The sequence below is a fragment of the Microtus oregoni genome, unplaced genomic scaffold, assembly GCF_018167655.1.
Source record: "Microtus oregoni isolate MIOR12 unplaced genomic scaffold, Mior012 000033F_ref0000390, whole genome shotgun sequence".
Taxonomy (NCBI): Eukaryota; Metazoa; Chordata; class Mammalia; order Rodentia; family Cricetidae; genus Microtus; species Microtus oregoni.
This window is the reverse complement of record NW_024543092.1, coordinates 5,731,451-5,753,966: the sequence shown is the minus strand read 5'-3', so window position 1 is coordinate 5,753,966 and position 22,516 is coordinate 5,731,451. Positions and strand designations below refer to the sequence as shown.

General features: G+C 36.9%; 1 protein-coding gene across 2 annotated transcripts in view; it reads left to right on the top strand.

The window, feature by feature from the left end:
- The window catches only part of Shprh (SNF2 histone linker PHD RING helicase), a 70,760-nt gene that overhangs the window by 3,542 nt on the left and 44,702 nt on the right, over window positions 1–22,516 (top strand). For both annotated transcript variants that reach the window (XM_041680140.1, XM_041680139.1), the window contains exons 3-14: window positions 1,065–1,194; window positions 3,209–3,427; window positions 6,158–6,236; window positions 7,186–7,336; window positions 8,619–8,727; window positions 9,259–9,515; window positions 12,905–13,564; window positions 15,478–15,729; window positions 16,546–16,624; window positions 18,614–18,777; window positions 18,871–19,127; window positions 20,622–20,743. In XM_041680140.1, coding sequence (XP_041536074.1) covers window positions 1,065–1,194; window positions 3,209–3,427; window positions 6,158–6,236; window positions 7,186–7,336; window positions 8,619–8,727; window positions 9,259–9,515; window positions 12,905–13,564; window positions 15,478–15,729; window positions 16,546–16,624; window positions 18,614–18,777; window positions 18,871–19,127; window positions 20,622–20,743 — 2,479 coding nt within the window. The remainder of the gene's footprint in view (window positions 1–1,064; window positions 1,195–3,208; window positions 3,428–6,157; window positions 6,237–7,185; window positions 7,337–8,618; window positions 8,728–9,258; window positions 9,516–12,904; window positions 13,565–15,477; window positions 15,730–16,545; window positions 16,625–18,613; window positions 18,778–18,870; window positions 19,128–20,621; window positions 20,744–22,516) is intronic.

Genomic DNA, 22,516 nt, shown 5'->3' with positions numbered 1-22,516 from the left:
TTCTACTCTTGAAAGCTAATCTTTATCTCTTCCATTTTTCCTGACCTTGATTTTTATAAAAATGCAAATATCTGTCACTACCAAGTGAACAAAAGGCAAGTGTACACAGGCCTGAAATGTAACTCACTTGTCACTCTGAATGTTACTGGATTCTTCTATTTCAGCAGTAGAGATGAAGGATTTCAGTCATTAGGGAGTCTGGTGCCAGGGGAACTGGAGAAATAAGAAAGTGAATTGTCTGTTAGACACTTTAAGCTGTGTCGGCTGCCTCATATGGACTTACTATTTTAAAAACGAGAATGTTTGAGTATAAACAAAAGTTATTTTTCCTAAATTTCTCTTATTCCTAAATATCATTGCCTGTACTCAGATTTAGATATTTCAACTCTTATGATTCAATAGCTGCATTGTTTTACTTAACATTAGTCAAGGTCTGTTTTCTTCCACCTTTTATTTGATATTTGATCCAGTGATAAAGATTCCCAAACTTAATCACAAAAGAGTGAGCGCGTGCGTTTAGTTTTCTGGGAGATGCTTCATTGCAACAAGCTTCACTGCTTATTCAGATGCTCACTGGGTTTAGACACTAGTGACTTGGTGGGTAGAGTTGAAGTTTTTGTAACATTCTCCTGTGTTTGGTCCCAATTAAGGAAGTCTTTGTTTCATTTATGCATCTTAGGCATTTACAGAATGAATTTATGAAATTAAAAATGTATCTCATGCCTATGGGGCAGACATTGTTAAAGCCTTTAAGAAATACTGAATATAGGGATTAGAGAAATGGTTCAGTGGTTAAGAGCTCTAACTGCTTTTGCAGAGTACCCAGGTTCAGTTCCCAGTACCCGCATGCCAACTAGTAGTCATCTGTAACTCCTGTCCCCAGGGACTCACTGTCCTCTCTTGGCCTCCACCGGCAATGCACACACCATGCAGAAACAGATAAAACACCCATATACATTAAAAAAAAAGCAACCTTTTTCTTTAGAAATAGTGACCTTGGAAAAGGTTTCCTTGTATCCTTATAAAGAATGGTATATTGCTAGTAAGACTTTACTTCTTTTTAGGTTGGAATTTATATCTTGGAAGCGGGCCTAACAAGACTAGACTTTATGAGTGATGCAAGTTCAAGAATGAAAAAGTTCAATCAGCTCATGAAGAGAGTGATGGAAAAGTTATATAATTTTGTTATTCCAGGTAATTATTAAAGTAAACTTTACAATTGCATTTTGGGGTTGTCAGTTTTTCCTCAACTTTTATATATAATAACTTGAGAATGAATAATAAAAAATGAAGAAACTTAAATGATCTCCATATAGTATCTATGACAAAATCGTATCTGAAATGCCCTCACTGATAAGATTTGTTCTTTCACTATATTTGCTTAGCATTAGGCACAGAGTTCAAGAAATGTTTTGTAAAATCAATATACAAAGTCAAAAGGCAATCAAAATACATTTGAACTGGTTTGATTCTTTCCTTCCTTTTCTGCAAAATTCTGTAATAGCCCGAGATTGTTACTGCCTTTTAATCTACCTCACCTTTGCAGTATGATAGAGAATCTCAAGAGCCAGGTTTTTATAAAGAGCAGATGACTTTGTTGTTTGTTGGTAGGATGTGGAATCCTTGGTTAGAACTGCCACTAACCTAACTAACTAAACTAAAGGCCTGTGAATATCAGAGAATATAACTCAGTGGTAAAGATACAGAAAGCACTGGTAGACATGGACTGACTGCGGTGCATTCTGCTATGCTGCTGGAGACTCAGCATGGATTTTCCAAGTTACGCTGGAGAACTTAGTATGTTTGGTATTTTGATGCAATTTGTAGGGCATTCTGTCCCCCTATTCCTTTCCTTTGTTTTCTTTTTCCCTTTATGTGTCTCAGAACTACATACATGCTAGGCAAGTACTGTACTTCTGATCTATAGCCTCAGCCCTACAGAACATTTCATGTTAGAATGTTTTGGAAATCTGTTTTTGAACATGGTAGGTAAATTGATGCCATAGCTCATTCTTTCAAAACTTCATAATACTAAGAGTAGTAAGTTATTTTGGAAGTTAGACAATTAGGGAACAAAATATCTTGTTTTAGAATTAGAAACGCTATCAAAACATTAAAGGTTTTTTTTTTAAGTTATAAAAATTTTAGACAGCTATTGTGGAACATGCCTGAACTTTCAGTACTCTGAAGAAAACTTCAAGCTTAGATATCAATACTTGATTACATTAATTATTTTGTGGTGCTGATATGAAATAAATGCATAATTAAACACTGGTTATGAAAATCCTATATGATACTTTGTATTGAAAAGAATTTGTAGATTCTTCAGTACACTCTTTGTAACTGAGCATATTAGGTATGTTCTGTAAAACCAAGTAGTTTTACCATGTCCTCTTTGAGAACAGTTTGGAAATAAAAATAGTTCATTTCTTCACATTGAAAGAATAATGCAAGTGTGTTTAGGGTTTTTATTTGTTTAAGTTACAGTACGAGTCTTATACAGGGCAGTTTGTGTTCCTCCAGTGAAATGGGACAGCTTGACGCAGATTAATGATTTCAGCATGTTTCTTCACTAGCTTCTGCTACTACCAGCAGCTCACTTTTTCTTCTTACCCTGAAAAATTAATGAGAACCCTTATTTTAATAAGCATAAAAATAGGATTTTTATGTTAAGATGTAAAAGTGAAATAAGTTAATTTATAAATCACAGATGAAATACATATTCAGTTCTTCACAGTTACTAAATACGAGAACAGAACATGTCCGTTTCTCTGAGGGACTGTGACAAGTACATATAAATTGAAAAGCAGGTAGTTTATAACACATAGTTATAGCCAAATTATAAAATAGCAGATGGACAGTGAGGAGAACATTGATACCAAGCAGCATTTGAACTCTTAAAGAATGCATAAGTAGATATTTTGGGGAGAAGGGATTTCCAGTAAAGAACACACAGAGCAGGACGGTGGAGATTAATGGGTGCTTGGGTCCTCCTGTAAGGACCAGCAGTTAGAAGGCCGTATAGCACATGCACCTACGTTCCCAGTCCTCAGAAGATTGAGTATTTTGGATGAGGCCAATCCAGAAAGTATTGTATTGTGAAATATTGTCTAAAACACAGAGTAGGAGGGCAAGGGTTTAATTAGAAAAAACAATGCTGTGGCTTACAATGCGGATCCTGTTATGAGTACCTTTGTTGGATATACAGATGTGCTGGAAGAAGATGAGGAAGATTCAGAGAGTGAGCCAGAGGGCCAGGACATTGATGAGCTCTATCACTTTGTGAAGCAAACACACCAGCGAGAAACACAGTCAGTCCAAGTGGATGTCCAGCATCCTGCGTTAATCCCAGTACTGAGGCCCTACCAGAGAGAGGCAGTGAACTGGATGCTACGACAAGAGCATTTCCGAAGCGTTCCTGCTGGTGGCAAGTATAAGATGTTTAAAGAAGGGCTCACTGATCGGAGGCACAGTGCTGAAGATGGTTCAGAGTGGGTCATGTGCTAGGGTAGGAATGCATTAAAAGTAAGAAGTTTAAATCATGGTTTCTACTTATAATCTTATTTGGGGAGGTAGGAGCAGGAAGATGAGGAATTCAAGTCATCCCAGACCACAGTGTAAATTTTAGTCCAGTCTTCTGGGCTGTGAGCCATGCTATTGGAAAAAAATCACGACTTGTCAACAAAAGATTGCTTTTAGAACTTGATTAAGTACGTGTAAGAAACTTCCTAACTGGACAGTAAGTGTTAGCAACAGAGTAGATTTACAAATGTGACGAATTTTCCTAGTTTGTATTTTTTGATTGCCCTACAAAATAAATAAAACCAAGAAATTTATTGGAGGGATGTGCTCTAGTAATATTTTTTGTTTGTTTGCTTTGAGACGACAGTGCCTTTGTTTAGCACCCTGGCTGTCTTGGAACTCACTGTTTAGATCAAGCTGACCTTAAACTGTAATGCGAATACATTTTTCTGCCTACTGAACACTGCTTAAAATGAACAACATCAGGCCCAGCACTATTTTTAAATGAGTAGACAAATTTTGAGATTTTTTTACACAATTCTATAAAACGAATTATTAACTAGTTTTGATTCTCCCTGTGTAGATTTACTTAAGTTAGTGGCAGATGATATTACTTATTTCTCCCAACAACATAATTCTTTTTAAGTTTTCATTTTGGACAGTGTCAATTAATAGACAATATTATTTCTTACTCCTGATTCTTTTAAATATCGGTAGATTTGCCTTTTTCAAAAATTCTTTTCCAGCGGGCGGTGGTGGCGCACACCTTTAATCCCAGCACTTGGGAGGCAGAGGTAGGCGGATCTCTGGGAGTTCGAGGCCAGCCTGGTCTACAAGAGCTAGTTCCGGGACAGGCACCAAAGCTACAGAGAAACCCTGTCTCGAAAAACCAAAAAAAAAAAAAAAAATTCTTTTTCTCGTCTCTATTTTCCTGTCTCCCACATTCTCATTCGTTCATATTCTTTGGCATTCTCTCCCCCTTGCTCTAAAATAAACGTCCAGCTCTTGAGTTGGGTGCTCTTCCTCGACTTTCATGTCTGTCTGTTTCACTGCCCATCTCTCATGCAGTCTTGTCCTCTCAGTTATTTGCTTGGGAAATTGTTAATTCTATAAAGTCCCACGAAACTCGTACTTTTTATTTCTCTGAAATAATTTTCTTTGGATACATAATTTCAGAAAGGTATAATTTATACACAACAAAATGCTTTGAACTTAAAGGTTAAATTTGATGCATTTTAGCAAAAGTATTATCTTTGGAGTCAACAACCAGTTTTTGTAAGCCCTCCACCACAGTGACATAGTATCTGTTAAAATCATCTCCAGGGTTGAGAGAATCACAGATTGAAAGGTTTCAGTGCAAGAATGGCTAGCCTGATCGCTTTGGATCTTAGGAGAGATTAGATATTTACAGGGAAAATACTTTCAAGAAAATACCTAGTTTCAGAATTAGAGGAATGCTTTCAAATACATCTAGAATTTTTTATTATTATAAGAATTTTTGTCAGCTATGGTGAGGCATACCTGAGTTCCCAGTGCTTGGAAAGATTAAAGAGAAAGACTGGAGAAGGTTGAGATAAATGTAATACTTAAATATTACAGTTTAAGCTTTCTTCTGGTCCATATGACATGTCATTTGCAATTAAGATAAATGGTGGAGCCAAGTAGCATGGGTCTTTTGAGTTAAAGTGCCTGTGATCCTCCTGCCTCTACCTCTTGCAGCAAATTCTACTGTGTAAACTACCATGACCCTGAGATTAAGGTGTGAATGCTCTACTAGTCAGGCTCCCCAACCCAGAATCTTTCTCCAGTTGTGCAAAGGAAAATCAGTTTTCTCCCGCAGTCTCACTAGCTATATAAAAAAGGGTTATTAAGGGCAGGCCCTTTGCCTAGCAGTAGGTGATCAAACACAAAATGAACTCAGTGACATTTTTTTGAGATTCTTTGTGTCATTATGCACTTAATGCTATGTCACATTTTTTTAAACCCTTACAAGTCCTTTTCATATATATTATAGTTTCCGGTTTTGTGCTTTTATGGAATTTCTTTGTGTGCAAAATGCAGGCATGTGTGTCTGTGTCTAACTGCTTATTGTGCTTTTTCTTTGACTTCCTTCTGTTTGTTTTTATATTATTTTTACTATTTTTTTTTTAAAGTTTTCTTTTAGATGTCTGTACTTGAATGAGAGAAAGAAAGGGTATAGGTCATGGTGGGTGGGAAGGAGCTGGGAGTTTGGGGAGGGGAAATCTTAATATATTGTATTTAAAAAATTGACTTGCAGTAAGAAAGAAGTTGCCACTTCTTAGGTGTTTGTTAAAGGTAACCGTATCAGGTGGAGTTGATGCTGGGCGTTAGTTTTCCTGCTGACCTCAGCAGAGTGTTGTGCTTCACTCTTCCGTGTTGTAACTTGCTTATATGGATTTGTACCAAAGCAAGGAAGCTGGCAGATAGGATTAGAAGGGTATTTTAAATGGGGAGAACCCTGACCTTTTACCCACCTGCTAACTGAGAGGCAACTTTCTCAAGAACATCTGTCTCCTGAGTCAGCATCCCACACCATTCTGTTTTATTTTAGTATCAATATGTGTCAGGGAAATAAACCAAACAAAAACTCTTACATGGTTTTTCTTTTCTTTAGATAACTCCCTGCACTTCTTATGGCGAGAAATTGTTACACCTGATGGTTTGAAGCTCTACTATAATCCATATACGGGCTGGTAAGGCAAAATCTTACATGCTTGATTTTTAAAATATATACAGTAAAATCTGTGAAATTTTTGACACATGTTCACAGTCTTGAGGAATACTAAATTACTGTATTATACCAAGGATAGATTGAGAAATAAAATCACTTGTCATTTTTCAGTGAATGAATTTATCATGATAGCAGCTGATGAGTTATCAAGAATGACAGAGACGGCTGGATATGGTGAAGCATGTACTTTAATCCCAGCACCTGGGGAAGCATGGGCAGGCAAATTTTTGAGTTGGAGGCCACCTTGGTTTACATAAAGAGTTCCAGGGCAGTCAGGGATATATAGCGAAACCCTATCTCAGTGAGGGAAAGAATAAAGGAGAGATTTATATCTCAGGTATTATGTTATTTTGTTTATAAAAGGCCAACTTTTTAAATTTTCATTAAATTTATCAACTTGTAGATTAAAGAAATATACGAATCTTTAATCAGAATTAATAAGTCAATATTTATTATCTTATAATTTTTAATCACAGGTTCATAAAAATTATAAAGGGAAAATTGTTTCCTTCTAAAATGTTATAAAATTACATACATTTATTTATTCTGTGGCCAGGGAAGGAGAGGACAGTTTGCAGGAGGCTGTTTTCTCCTTTCGTGTTTGCGTGCCTGGTGGCAGACACCTTCGCCTGCTGAGCCATGTTGCCAGCCAGTATAACATTTCTCTTTAATTACAGAAGAAATAAACTGTTGATTATGTATGTACTAGCACCATTCTTGTTTCTACAGGCTTAGTTGTCTGATTATTACTGTTTCATTCCTGTTTCTATGATTTGTGAATTTGAATTGTTTTCTCCTAAATGAATTTTCGATAAACTTAAGGTTTTATGCATTTCTTCTATTCTCTTTGGGAATACTAATAAAGGACAGCATAACTTTTATTTAAATTCCTGGATTGTATTTTCCCTTAGCATCATTCGTGATTTCCCACATGCTGGACCACAGTTGCTTGGTGGAATCTTAGCAGATGAGATGGGTCTCGGAAAGACAGTGGAGGTTCTGGCTCTGATTCTGACACATACTCGGCAGGATGTCAAACAAGACGGTCTCACTCTTCCCGAGGTACAGAGAAATATTGCTGTGCTCTAGAGGTGGGAACCTAGGGTGCTAATGGACCTTACAGCGAACATTGACTATTTGCTTGGTCTCTGTTTGATTACCTTCAAGTAACTGAAAAGAATGGAATGCTGGTTACCTAGGTTTTCTTGGGTGATGTAGACCAATTAGTAAATAGGGTATGTAGTAAGTTATCAACTAGTTAGCAGAGAACTTTTTTACAATTCTTCCTATTGGTGCTTCAAATATCTTGTCACCACTATATGGTCCATATTACCAGTGGACATTTTTAAGAACTGTCTGTAATTACAAATTTCAGATTCTGTTAAGTAGAATTTACTGTTTGACTGATAGCTTAGTAGTAATAGATTGTTAGATAGAATAGATTTTGTATAAATATATAAATTTAAATATATAAATTAGAGTTTGCAAAAATTAACTTCTTGTATCTCCCAGTAGTGAAACCTGAAGCCAGCATATTAAGCACTGCTGACTTTAACCCACTAATCCAAGGTCAAACTAATTAAGAACCTTCGGGAACCACAGACCCACAGACTTTATATGTATAGAATCTGTTGGAAAGTCCACGTATACAAAATAAACCTTAAGGATTTCAATAGTATATAGAAAAGAAAAATTTATATATATGAATATACTTTTATAAATTTTTATAAATAGATATTTACATATATATGATGTGGGTATTTAGCAGTTAGGAGCTCTGATCTCTGGCTACTCTTCTGGAGGACTCAGGTTGGATTTCCAGCACCCACCAACTGAGCAGCCAACTTATTATCTTTAACTCTAGCTCCAGGTGATGCCCCTCCTTCTTCTGGCTTCTGTGCGTACTGCAGGCATGTGATGCACAGACATATATGCAAGCTAAATACCATTACACTTAAGACAGAAATAAGTATTTTTTTAAAAGACACTGTATATAACTGGAATTATTAATAACTTCTTTCTGAGATGTTAAGCTCATTACATATTTCCAAATTTATGTTTTATTATTATAAATTTAATGTGTCAGTTCTATTTTAAAATGTGTTCTTAAGTTACTTCAGAAATTCCCTACATTGGTGTACATTTGAATAGTGTACACAAAGAAGAAAATGATGGTTAGGTGCAAGCTCCAAAGTAAAATTGTTTACATAATGAATGACATTTAATCATCTCCTTCTTTTATAGTTATATGACTATTTTCCATGTCTTTAATAGAATAACTGTAAATGATAATTTAGAATATTGAACACAAAATATTTCAGCTATCAAATGTCATGTATTTCAGGGGAAAGTGGTGAATTATTTCATCCCATCTCACTGTCCCAGAGGAAAAGTAAAAAGCAGAGAAATCCAGGATACAGAATATGAACCAAAAGAAAAAGTTCACTGCCCCCGTAAGTATGGTCTCTTCAAGTAGCTTCTTATTCTGTCCTCAGAAAGGTCGTAGTCATCATGGCTAGGTTTTTTCCCCAGTTATTTGTATTTAACATAAGAGCATGGTTACAAGTTACATTAACAAAAATAGAGTTGGTCCCAGTACTACTAGTTCAGTCTATTATTATACTTCAGTTTTGTATATTTCAAGTGTAGCTACTACAATTTATATTAACAAATTTTCTTCAGCAATGGTAGCATAGCATATACTAGGGTATTCAAGAGATTTTATTTTTATTTGAATGATTGTTGTTTTATCAACTAGCAAATTAGCCTGAATAAGTCTTTGCTAAATTATTTCTATTACAGTAATTTTTTTTTCTTAATTCAAGGTAAAATTTTATTACATATTCTTTGGAATGGTACTACACTGCCCTAAGTCTTTTGTTTATTTGCTTAACCTAGTCCTTAATGTGAATTAAGATTAAATTTTATTTTAGTTACTTTGAGTAATTAGCATATCCTTTTTTCCTGTCCACTTGTACATTTAGCTACACGTGTGATGATCCTGACAGCTGTGAAAGAAATGAATGGGAAAAAAGGAGTTTCTATTCTTTCTATCTATAAGTACGTCAGCTCCATATACAGATATGATGTTCAGCGGAACCGGAGTCTTCTGAAGAGAATGCTGAAATGTTTAATCTTTGAAGGTCTTGTGAAACAGATCAAAGGTCATGGTTTCTCTGGGACTTTTACTCTGGGGAAGAATTACAAAGAAGAAGATATATATGATAAAACAAAAAAGCAGGTAACAGCATTAAGTACATATACTTGTAAAAGTATTTTTCTTTGAGCTGCCAGCTCATAAAAAGCCACACAGACTTACTTAACTATGAAAGCCTGGCATATAGCCTAGGTTTGTCCCACTAGCTCTATATCTTAAATTAGCCCATTTCTGTTCATCTGTGTGCTACCACATGATTCATGGCTTTTATCTCTGCGTCCAGCTGACAGCTCCTCCTTTCTTCCCAGAGCTCTCTGTTCAGAAGTCCTGCCTAGCTATTGGTGTTTAGCTTTTATTCTGTCAATCACAATAACACATCTTCACACAGTGTAAAGGACAATTCCACAACATTTCGCCTTTTTGTCTTAAAACGTTCTTAACAGTAAAACTATATACAGTAAGACCAATTATCCGGTAAGAATTACATTTACAATGTCCAGTCCATTTGTATTTGACAAATTTAGAGAAAATATTCCATTGTCTATCTTGTCTTGATGAGTCCAAATTTTATACTTAAATCATTTTCTATATTATAACTTGTATTGCCATCTTAATACTGTCTTTTTAGGCCTTAAATCATTTTCTTAGTGTAACATGAACGGGGCCTGCTTGTTGGGGTTTCTGTCCCTCCCAGCTGGCAAGCCCCAAAGAAAATCACACAGAGATCTCTAAAAGTTATAAAGCTGATTGGCCCATTAGGTCAGGCTACTTATTAGCTCTTGTTGCTTATATTAACCCATTATTCTGATCTATGTTAGCCATGTGGCTCAGTATCTTTTTCAGTGGGGCCTATCACATCCCGCTGCTTCTGTGGTCTGGGCAGGAGTGGGAGGAATCAACTTCCTCCTTCCCAGAATTCTCCTGCTCTCATTGCATCATTTCTTCTTCCTGTCTTGTTTTCCTACCTATACTTCCTGCCTGGCTAATCAGCGTTTATTTAAAACATGATTGACAGAATACATACAATTTTCCCGCACCATCTTAGGTAAACTATTCAAACTTTTGCCTTTCAACAATATAAAATTATATCTCTTATATTTCTTTTCCTAATTTGGTAACAAGGAGAACTGTAAACCTATAAATATCTAATCTTCATTCTCCATCAGAGACCCAAGAAGAATAAAATATTACCTGAGTAAACAGGAAGTACAGAGTAGACAATTTCCAAAACTAAGAAACAATAGACATCTGGTTGCCTGGACAGTCACCCCAAGGTTCCTTTGTAATTTTAGGCCTATGGGCCTAAAATATCTGACAGACTTTTCTCTGAAACAGAAATTATAAGGCCTGTACTATCTTGTCTTGGCAAAGTTTGACAGTTGCTTTCTTTTGTGTCCTGTGTTTCCAGTTTGAACAGCATACTGTCAGCAGTTGAGACAAGGGCAGTTTCTTGCCCAAATGACTAGCTTATGCGATGAAGAAAGCAAACTCCATATGGAGGTTCTTTGGTGCCCATTGTCTTTATTTGAAGTAAATTGGTGCTGCCAGGAATAGATGTATCTCACTGTCATGAAAAGCCTTATGTTATTAAAACATTTTAAATGCCATATTCTGTAGGTAGGTTTTTGAAATGTTTGAAGATCACTTATCTATCTAGAATATATCTCTGTATGACTTTGAAAGCATATCTAACAGACGCTATAGATGACTATTAACCTGCATTTCTTTACTATCCTAAATAGCTTTCAAAGACTAAAACTTTGCATTACATTTTTAAATAATCTGCATAGAAACAGTACCTTAAACAAGAATAGAAACATATATACAGTAAAACAAAAATAACTTTAAATTTGTATCAATATATAAAAGTCTATACCAATGTAAAATACTCGAGACTAGTGGTTGCTTAAAAGTAGACTCACTTTATATCCCATTATTTCTATACTATTTTCCTTTTTTTCTTTCAGAAATAGATCCCTGAATCTAATCTCCATTTTTAATTTTGTTTTTTTTTACCATGACCAATAAGAACTTGTAACCAACCTCCCTAAATAATGACAAATATCTATAACCCACCAAATGACCAAAAACCACCCCCTTACCATACAGAATAGATGGATAGATCCTACCTTGACACTAATGCTTTCAAAATTTGCAGGCAAAAATCAAAGTAAGTGAGGAGAAACATTATGACAGTGACTTATGTTTTCTATTTTCCGAATGTAAATGTCACAAAAGTAATAACTATTTTAGTTACCATGGAACCCAGAGAAATGTGGTGGACTCATTAGAAATACTCAATGGGATGAACTCTACAATTAATTTCATATGCCTTACAGTTTAAGATAACCTGTCTATTATTAAATGCTGCCTGCAGTTACGAACTTTGCTCCCAAACTTAGAAATGTTAATGCCTCAAATTTATATATACTTATTTATTTATGTTTCAAGTCTTTTATATAAAGTTATCCTGTTCCCAATGCCATCATCCTATAAAACTTTTTATGTTTTGGTATAAAATTGTTTTCACTGGGCCAATATTTCAATTTGAATTTAGAAAAGTAGTCACAATACATGTAAACATTATCAAGGAAAGACTACTGACAACAAATCAAATTATGAAATCCTTTTGTTGGCCACACATGCAGACACACACACAAACACACAGACGCTTCCTCTCTTGGACTAGGGAGTGTCCACCTTGTACCCAAGCAACACAGAAGATTGCAGTGAACTGTGCTTTTGTAATCCTGCTGCCACCACAAGGGGGAATGTCCAATCAATGCCACTGTTTCTCTATTAATATCTGGTTCTTCTGTTTGCCCTTAGTTCTGACACCTTTTTCAGGGAACTGTTCCTATCTCCTTCCTGTTTGTCACATCCTATCTGCTTTACCTGCCTTTTGTAGGTACTTGTGTAGCATATTTTTGCTTTTTACTATTCAGAGAGCTGTTGAGACCAGATACCAAATATACTTTTGTTTTTTATGTTATTTTTTTAATACCCTAGCATCTAAAACAATGTCTGGCCCAGAACTGACATTCAACCATAATGTCAGGAGATTCACATAGAAAGGGCAAAGATAGGAGTTTGTTTACTGATTGCAGTAAATATTAGATTAACTTTCACTTTCTTAGTACTTGATGACTTGGAATTGTATGTACTCTAGATTTCTGTTATTTGATTTAAGTAGACATTAAATCATAAACTATTACTAACAAAGGAGTGATCTCCCTTTATTTTTCTGATCTGTATCTCTAAACCATACAGGGATGAAGTAGAGCCTTTGCTTTTCTGAGGATTACGGAGAGAGGTCTTCCACAGAGTAAATCGGAGTGCGTTAGTCAGGAACTAGTCTCCTTATATAAAGACAATGTTGAACTTGTTTGTGAAGCATATGCATAAACTTAAGAGCTTGATTTCAGTGTTATAGCCTTATTGGCACATGTTAATTAAACAGTTCTTTCTCATAGGTGGTGGGGAGTCCAAGGAAAATTCAGAAAGAGTTAAGAAAATCAGTGAACAAGGACACAGATTCTGAATACCTGCCATCAAACACTTCTGATGATGATGATGATGATCCTTATTATTATTACTGTAAGGCCAGGAAAAACCGTAGTAAATTGAAAAGAAAACCTGTTCTGCTCACTAAGAAGGAAAAGAGGCAGCCCATCAGTCCGGATTCCCATGGTCACTCTCCAGCTCTTGGTGACTCAGCAAATCCTGATCCTGATGTGTCGGAGAGTATACCTGCCTCTGAGAGCAAGCAAAACCAAGAAGACAAAGACCGGGTTGGGTCTCCAAAGCCTACTGCTGAAGACTTGGCACATTCTAACACTGCGAGTCCCTGTGAGACCTCTGATTACCGCTTTGAGTGCATATGTGGTGAATTTGACCAGATTGGCCGGAAGCCGAGAGTTCAGTGTCTGAACTGCCACCTGTGGCAGCATGCAAAGTGTGTGAATTACGAGGAGAAGAATCTGAAGGTGAAGCCTTTTTACTGCCCCCACTGCCTTGTTGCAATGGAGCCAGTGTCATCAAGGGCAACTCTGATCATCTCTCCAAGCTCCATTTGCCACCAGTGGGTGGATGAAATCAACCGGCATGTCAGATCATCGTCTCTTCGAGTTTTGGTAAGACCGTGGAGCTAAAGAGGGATAGCAGCATGAGAGTTTTCATTGTGCTTTTGTTTCTTTTCATGTTTTTATTACTGTTTGTTATTTTATTTGGAGAGAGGGTTGGAGCAGAGTTTCACACAGCCCAGACTAGCTTCAAGGATGACACTGAACTCTGATCATCCTGCCTCTACCTCCCAAGTGCTGGTATTATAGGCATGTGTGCCACACCCAGCTAATTTTACGTATGATTTTACTTCTCTATATATTTTTATTTTCCAAAATTCTTTGTTAATGTCTTTATACTTTTTTTCCCCAATAATACCTTGACACGTTAGATAAGCACTCTGGCACTGAGCCACATCACCATCATGTTTTTTTGTATATTCCTAAAATTATTATGATACTAATACTAGCTGTATCAACTTGAGGAGAATATTGAAAAGGAGAAACAGAACAGTAGACTATATTCTCTTCTGATTTCTGAATTTTAGAAGTTGAGAATATGTTAACATAAAAACTTTAAAAATTCTTGATTATCAAGATGAAAATGAATTGGTATAGGCATTTGGTAATTTCAGAGGAAGATACAGTTCCCAGTGTAGCATAGTATAGTTTCAGATGCTCATTCTAACCTGTCACCTTGTAGATTCATAATTCTCTTCTGGAGCCTCAGTTATTTCATTAGTAGAACAACAACAAAATACCTATTCAGCAGTTATTTTTTGGTGTGTATCATTTTCCAGGAACTATACATAATTCTGAAAATGGTCTCTCACAGGCTTGCTGTGTAAATGAGATTTGCCAAGTACTGACTCATGGTCATTGGGTGTTACTGTTGGCCACATTTCTTCTTCCATGAGAATCGTGTATATTTTCCATAGTGGGCCACTGTTGTGGGCATAAAAACTTACAGTAAATAAAGCATGACTTTTTCCACTAAGTAACTCTGTTTTGTGTGAATGAAATTTTAAGTCTTAGCTCCTTCAGTTTTGAGCAGGTCATTGTTTCCTCTGTGTGGGAAAGGAGTAGCACATAACAGTTTTGCACTTTGGAGACAATGCTTTGTGTAGCTCTGAAACAGAAAGAGTACTTCGTGAATAGTAGCAGTGATTGCTCTACTTTCCCATCCCATCCCACTATATCTCACACTCCTACTAAGTCTATTGTTCTGCCTACATTCTTTGTTCTGTATTCTCACACCATGTTGAGTCCATTTAACAACCTGCCTATATTCTTTCCTCTCTTTTTCCATTTGAAAGAACCCTAAGCATTGCTTCAAAATGTAACTGAAACATTAGCTCCTCTGAGTTCACTGTCAGTTGCACAATTGGTCTTTCTAGTGGCATTTCAATTGTATTTTAATAAGTAAAGCTTGCTTGAAGATCTGAGAGTTAAACAGCCCCAGTGGTCAGCCTTAAAGACTAGGTAATGGTAATATACACCTTTAATCCCAGTAGCCACATTTAGTTGCCATAGAAACTGGGCAGTGCATGCCTTTAATCCCAGCCCTAGAATGGATTAGAAAACGGGAGGAGACAGCTCTCAGACACAGTCTCATTCTGAGATTCCTGGAGGCAGGATACCATTTTGGACTGAGGTCAAGGTAAGAGCCAGTGGCTGACTTTTTGCTTTTTAGATATTCGGGTTGAACCCCAATTTCTCTCTGAGTTTTTATTAATCGTGCTTTCGTCTTTCCACCAGTGCTGCCACAGTTGCTTTGTAATGCGTCCATTCGCATTGTTTATGTCACTTGGCTCCCACACTAGAACATAATCTTTCTCTAGACAGTTGTACAATCTGTCTATAGTATCTGTGGCCAAATGCAAATTTAGAAAGGGCTCAGGTCAGTAGGAATATGAATAAATGAATATTTTTATGACCTTTGCCAAGGTGTTTTTTAATAACTGTTGGTTCTGATTATTTCCCAGGTATATCAAGGAGTGAAGAAAGATGGCTTCTTACAGCCTCATTTTTTGGCAGAACAAGATATAGTTATCATTACCTATGATGTCCTTCGTTCAGAACTAAACTATGTCGATATCCCACATAGCAATAGTGAGGATGGGCGCCGCCTGAGGAACCAGAAGCGCTATATGGCCATTCCCAGTCCCCTCGTAGCGGTGGAGTGGTGGAGAATCTGTCTTGATGAAGCTCAGATGGTTGAATGTCCTACAGTAAAAGTAAGAATCTCTACAGCATCTTTTGAGTGCTGATGATGGAAGGAAGAATGTGAATAGTTCAGTAGTCGTTTAACCCATACTACCGATACTGTTTGAACACTCTTTTTTTTTTTTTTCGAGACAGGATTTCTCTGTAGCTTTGGTGCCCATCCTAGAACTAGCTCTTGTATTATATTATATGTATCTGTGTATGTATGTGTATGTCTCAGGCCTTTCTCTGCGACTCTCCACACTATTGCTTAAGATGGTCTTTCACTAGACCTGGAGCCTGCTGATTTAAGTAAACTGGCTGGCATAGCCCCAAGGATCCTCCTGCCCTTCCTTTCCCTGGTGCTAAGATTTAACCCTTATGCACGTTGCTTCTTACTTTGTTGCCGGGGATCCAACCTGAGGTCCTTGATTGTGTAGCAAATACTTTGATGAATCAGCCATCTCCCCTGTCCCGTATTATTTTTCTTTATTCTGTCTCCAGTGATCAGTCTGAAACCTGGACTGAATTGATGAATCATACCTCATCATACAGAAGCTTACTCCTCTAGGAAGGCCTGGTGAAGGGATTGTATTCATTCAGGATATCTTTTTCTTCTCTACATGCTTGAAATACCCCTTCATCTCAGGGTTGCTCATAGTGAGTGCCTACTAATGGGAACCACTGTGTTGGGTAATGGCTAATTGAGTATGACATTTAGCAGTGAGTGTGATAACTATTAAATAAAAGCAGATGTATCTTAACTGAAATGCACCTGTTAGTAGGTATTTTCATGAGAAAATGTGTGACTGATTTCTGTGTTTTATTTCATATTTTTCTTTGGTTAGGCTGCAGAAATGGCCCAGCGTTTGAGTGGGATTAATCGGTGGTGCATCAGCGGCACTCCAGTGCAGAGAGGATTGGAGGGTAATGCAGACTTCACACAGTCCCCATACTTGAACTGCTTATTTGTTTGGGGGGGAAATACTGCTAGCCTTAATGTTTTTCAAAATCTTTATTTAGTTAAGTATTTGTGTACTTAAAGTTTGCTCCTACTAGTTTAAAGCATTTATCTTGTTATGTTGAGTTTGGGTGGTATCTTCAGAAACGTGAGGACAGATGTGTAGTGAGCACTCCCATTGCTTTAAATTGACCAAACATTGTACCCATTACACACTGTGTGTGTGTGTGTGTGTGTGTGTGTGTGTGTGTGTCTCAAGTCAGCCTGAGTTCAAAGAACAAACTTTAGAGCTTGAGAAAGGAAAGCATGAGGGAGAAAAAAAATCAAATTTCAGAATAAGGGATACTGAAGAAAGATGTGGCCAGATTGAGATCTGCAGTGCTGTTCAGTGATTAGTAGAGGAAAGGGTTCTCCGGCTAAAGTACGGAGAAACCATGTGCATGCCGAGACTCAATAGATAAGTATAGAGAAAGTCAAAATGGACCTTTTAGACCATAATAGAGTGTTTTTTATATTCTCATGAAAAGTTGGGAGCTGTTAGAAGAATTTAGACACAATGTTTTACTCTCATCTTGTAGATAAATTTGTATTTCGGAAGATCACTCATTGTAATGTGGGAAATGATTTATCAGAAAACGAAGTATATACTAGGATATCAGATGATTGCCTCCATGGACTGATGGAGGCATGCAGTGCCATCATTATGGTTCTAGACTAGAGTTATCTTAGAGAAGTAGAAAAAGTGGATGAGGAAACTTAACAAGGGATGATGTTTTGACACATTACTGACACATATATTTCTCTGTAAATACTAGAGGAAAACATCTTTGGGTAAGAATATTAATTTGTCTTAGGCAGATATAATTTGAGGGTTTTAAGACCTCAGTGAAGTAGAATATAAATAGCTATACTGATGTAATCTGAACTATAAATCTGATTCCTGCAGATAAGCATTTGTTACTAATTCCCATGTACTATGAGGATCACTTAATTCCGCTACCTAGGAGGCCCTGTCTAACAAAATAAGTAATTTCAACTAATGTGTCTGTCATCTTCATATGACGTTATAGATAGTTGTGGTTTTTACATTTTTATGTTTTTATAGTTTCTTTAGAGTCTTACACAATGTGTCTTGATCATATTCACCTGCCTCCCCGAATTCTTCCCCAGTTCACTCACCAGACCCGCTTGTGCTGCCTATATTTTGGAGTATATGGTCTTCCACTAGAGGCTCACCAGGGACTATGCTGTTAAAGAAAACACCCCCTTTCCCAGCAGCTAACAGTTGCCAGTAGCTCCAGAGCATAGGATGGGACTGTGTTCTCAACTTCCTTCTCCAAGTTGGAACTTCATCTAACATGGAGTCACGGAATTTTAAAAAATAATTCTTGCTCATTTTGAAGTAACTATTTACTGTATTTTTTTCAATTAATAATACATAAAAGCATAAAGAAAATTACACTCAGCTGAAGAAATAACTCAGTAGTTAAGAGTGGTGATTCATTAAATAAGTTTTTTGTGTATTTCATTATTGTCTCAAGCTAATTCCTTAGAAATGAAATTAGTACATCATTGGGAAAGTTGGGTCAGAGCATATTCTCTGTATCGCATGAGATTACCTCATTTTTTTCACACTTTTCTCATTTGACAAGTCTTACTTTGATGCTTGCATCTTAATTAAGCAAATCTTCTGAAGAAGTTTGCACTGCCAGGCTTTTAAGTGCAAGCTGTGATAGTAGTTGTTACATTTTAAGTATCTCAGCAGTTTGAGCAGAAAGTAGATTCTCAGAAGTGTAAACTGATCTGGAATTAAATGTTCAGATTCAAGAGGCTACAAGATGAATTCTTCATACAAGTTGTGTGTGTTTGTGGGTCTTTGGGTGATCTTACACAAAAGAGCAATGAAGAAATCCAGAAACAATTATCCCTGTTGTCCTGTACCTTCTCCTTCATAGATCTCTTTGGTCTGGTGGTCTTTCTTGGGATTGAACCTTACTGTGTCAAACACTGGTGGATTCGACTTCTCTATCGACCATACTGCAAGAAGAATCCTCAGCATCTTTACAGTTTTATTGCCAAGATATTGTGGAGGTCTGCAAAGAAAGATGTCATTGACCAAGTCAGTGTGTCAGCCTTTTACTAAGGAAACTAAGCTTGGATGCAAAATTAAAACGTCAGGTTAAATTGTTCCGTTTCTAACTTGCCAATACAGATCCAGATTCCCCCTCAGACTGAGGAAATGCACTGGCTCCACTTCTCTCCCGTGGAGAGGCATTTCTATCACCGCCAGCATGAGGTGTGCTGCCAGGATGCCGTGGTAAAGCTCAGGAAGATCTCCGACTGGGCCCTGAAACTGAGCAGCTTGGACAGAAGGACCGTCACCTCCATCCTGTATCCTCTGCTTCGGCTCAGGCAGGCCTGCTGCCATCCACAGGCTGTTCGCGGGGAGTTCTTGCCACTCCAGAAGAGGTTTTACTATCAGTTTCCTTCTCCTGTGGGGTTTATTATGTTGCAATAGTAGGCCATATTTAAGCACTTTGACTCCCAGTTTTATTCAGGGACTTCTGACTAGGTATCAGGTTTTTTGTTTTTTGTTTTTATAGTTTCATGGTTTTCTTCGTATGGAGCCTCATTTGTGAAAGAGTCATAACAAAAGGATTTTTCTGTGTTTTTGAACATTTCTTTTAAAATATGAATAATTATAGCAGGTTTCTGTGGTTGCATTTTTGGTTTGGAGAGTTCGTTTGGTTTTTTGCCTGTATTTTTTTGTCCATCCCACCCCTGTGTGCACGCTTTTCAAGCCGGGTTTGTCTGTGTGGCCCTGACTGTCCTGGAACTCACTCTGTAGGCCAGGCTGGCCTTGAACTCAGGGATTCTCTAGTCTCTGCCTCCCAAGTATTTGGATTAAAAGCATGCACCATCACACCTGACAAAATTTTTTGTTCTTGATGTATGTCTAGTTTCCCATATGAGGAAGCAGCTAGATTGACACTAAGTATTTTCTTTATAATTATGCGAGCTCTATCCTTTGATATGTTCTGTTGTTCCAGAATTTTTTTTGTGGCTTGGACTGCACCTCAAAATCTGGCCTGTTTTTAGTACCTGGGATTATAAGAAACACTTAGCTTTCAAAGAGCTATAAAGACGATTATATTTGGGGCTTACCTTTGAATGGATTTATAGACAGCTAGAAATGGTAAAAATGATAATTCATACAGTAACCTGAATTGGTAATAGTTTTAAGAATTACAGATTGCTATTGAAACAATTTCATTTAAATGGTAGTTTATGATATCCCTTTAATGGAAATCATATTTTACTTGACCATTAAAACATCTCTTACTTTTATTTTATAAACTAAAAATTAAATTTACAGTAAAGCATAAATTTAGAGAATTGTAGTGATGGGATTGATTCAGACCCAGTCCTGCATTGTGATCCCTGTACTGTTTCAAATGGATCATATTTTACTTTGTTCTTATGAGAGATTTTTCTAGTTCCTTTTTCCCTTGAATAAAGTACAAAAACTTAAAAGAAGGCAGGTCAGGTGGAAGAATACTTGCTGTATTAGTAACAATGAAGTAAAAACAGTAACTGTAAAACTGAAGGTGAAGGAACTGGAGATGGTCTTGCTGCTCTTCCAAAGGACTGAGTGTGGTTCCCGTTACCCTTGTCAGGTGCTCACCTCGTGTGTGCGCGCGCACACACATACAAACACGCACACACATACAAACATAATGACATACCGTGATAGACACACACATACAAACATAATGACATACCGTGATAGACACACACATACAAACATAATGACATACCGTGATAGACACACACATACTCAAACTGCTGGTTTGTGTAAAAACTATTAAGATTCCTCCACTTTTCTCCGAGGACAGCATGATTTTCCTGCTGTGATAGTACTTAAGGTTTTGTTCCAGTTTTGAGAGATGTCTCTTCTTTTAGCACCATGACAATGGAAGAGCTGCTGACATCTTTGCAGAAGAAATGTGGAACAGAATGTGAAGAGGCCCACCGGCAACTAGTTTGTGCCCTCAACGGCTTAGCAGGCATCCATATCATTAAAGGTAGAAGGTGATTGCTTTATTATATCTGATTCTTCCAGTACTTTCTGAGGAAGGTTAGGTACAGAGGGATGCTGTCACACACTGTTGATATGAGTTAAATGGGTTGGGTTATACAGAGAATCCTTACGTAGAACAAGTCAAGAACAGTCAGTGCATATGAACCTTTAGCAAACATCTTTACTTCAGGAAGTTTTGGAAATTAGAAAATTTTAGAAAATTACAGTATGAGAAAAGATTTTGTTATAAGATACTTATCTTAGTCTTTTATAGTGAATAATCAGCCAGAACATTTAGAAATAGAAAAACAATTAAATTTTGACACTTTCCTGGAAGTATTTTTCATTGATTTTTTAAAAAAATAATAATACTGTAAATTTATTTCTTTTCATATCATGGTGTGTGCCATGTAGATGTAGAAATGAAGATGCAAAATAAAATCTGAAATCTTGCATATATAACTAAAGTCTCTGTTTCCAAATAAATACAACAAAAATTGATAGACCTGTTAGGAAAATGGGTAGTTTGTAATTGTCAGTACCCCTCAATTACAGAACAATAGATAACACTTAACCACTAGAACAGAGACTTGACCACTTATTGAACACTGTACCCAGCCAGAGAGAAATATGTACTCTTTTCAAGTACACATCTAGGATATAAAGAAAGTCAATAAATATAAAGATTCAAGTCTTCCAATACTTGTTTTATTACCACAGTGGGATTGAACTCACTATCAAAGACTGGTGAGGGGCCTCAGTGGGTAAAGGTACCTGTTGCCAAGTTTGATGACCCAAGTTCCATTCCTGGGACCCACATTTTGGGACGAGAGAACTCACAAGTTGTCCTCTACCTCCAAGTGTGCACTTTGGCATGCATCCCCTCCTCACTTATAAGTAAATAATTAAAAAATATATATCAATAAAAAATAACTAGAAATACTTAAGATATTTTGGAAGGGAGTAACACTAAATATAAAGAATAATTCAAAAGAGAAACTGGGAGTGTTTTCAAGAACAAAATATCAAGATGTATAAGGTGCAGTACATCAATAATTAAAGAGAAATTTGAAGCATAAAATAATCAAAAATGTATTTATAGTTGTTCTGTTACATTAATCTCTCATGTTGATTTATACATTTAACTTTACCATAGGACTGTGTGCCTAATAAGAAACTCTATACACAGGTCTCAGTACTGTACACTATCAAGCATTCACTAGAGTTTCTTCTATATTGTCCCTGCTGATGAGAGGAGATCTGCCCATAGTGTTAGAGGAAGGGAGCCTTCTTATGATAAACAGCATTTCCTCCACACCATCAAGTACCGTGATAGTTCCTAATATACTAGTGCATGGTCATAGGGAGAGATTTTACAGCTATTCTCATTTTCATAGTAACAACTTAAAGCATCATTTAAAGGTAGACTGGAGTGGTAGCTTGGTAAAGCCTTGCAAGCAAATGAGTTTGATCCTCTAGGAATACATGTTTAAAAGAACCAGTCTGGGGTGATAATGCACTCCTATAATTCAACAGCTGGGAGACAGACAGGCCTTCCAGCCTAGCTGCTGGAGAACAAGCCATGATGAGACCCTGTCTCCAAAAATAATGTAGACAGTACCTGAGCAACAGCAGCCACTCCATATTGTCCTTTGGCCTCCACACACATTTGCACACACATGCATATGCATCTCTCTCACACACACACACACTCATACATATACACAAATGTACCTGCACACACACATACACCAAAGGAAAATAATTTAATCAGAGA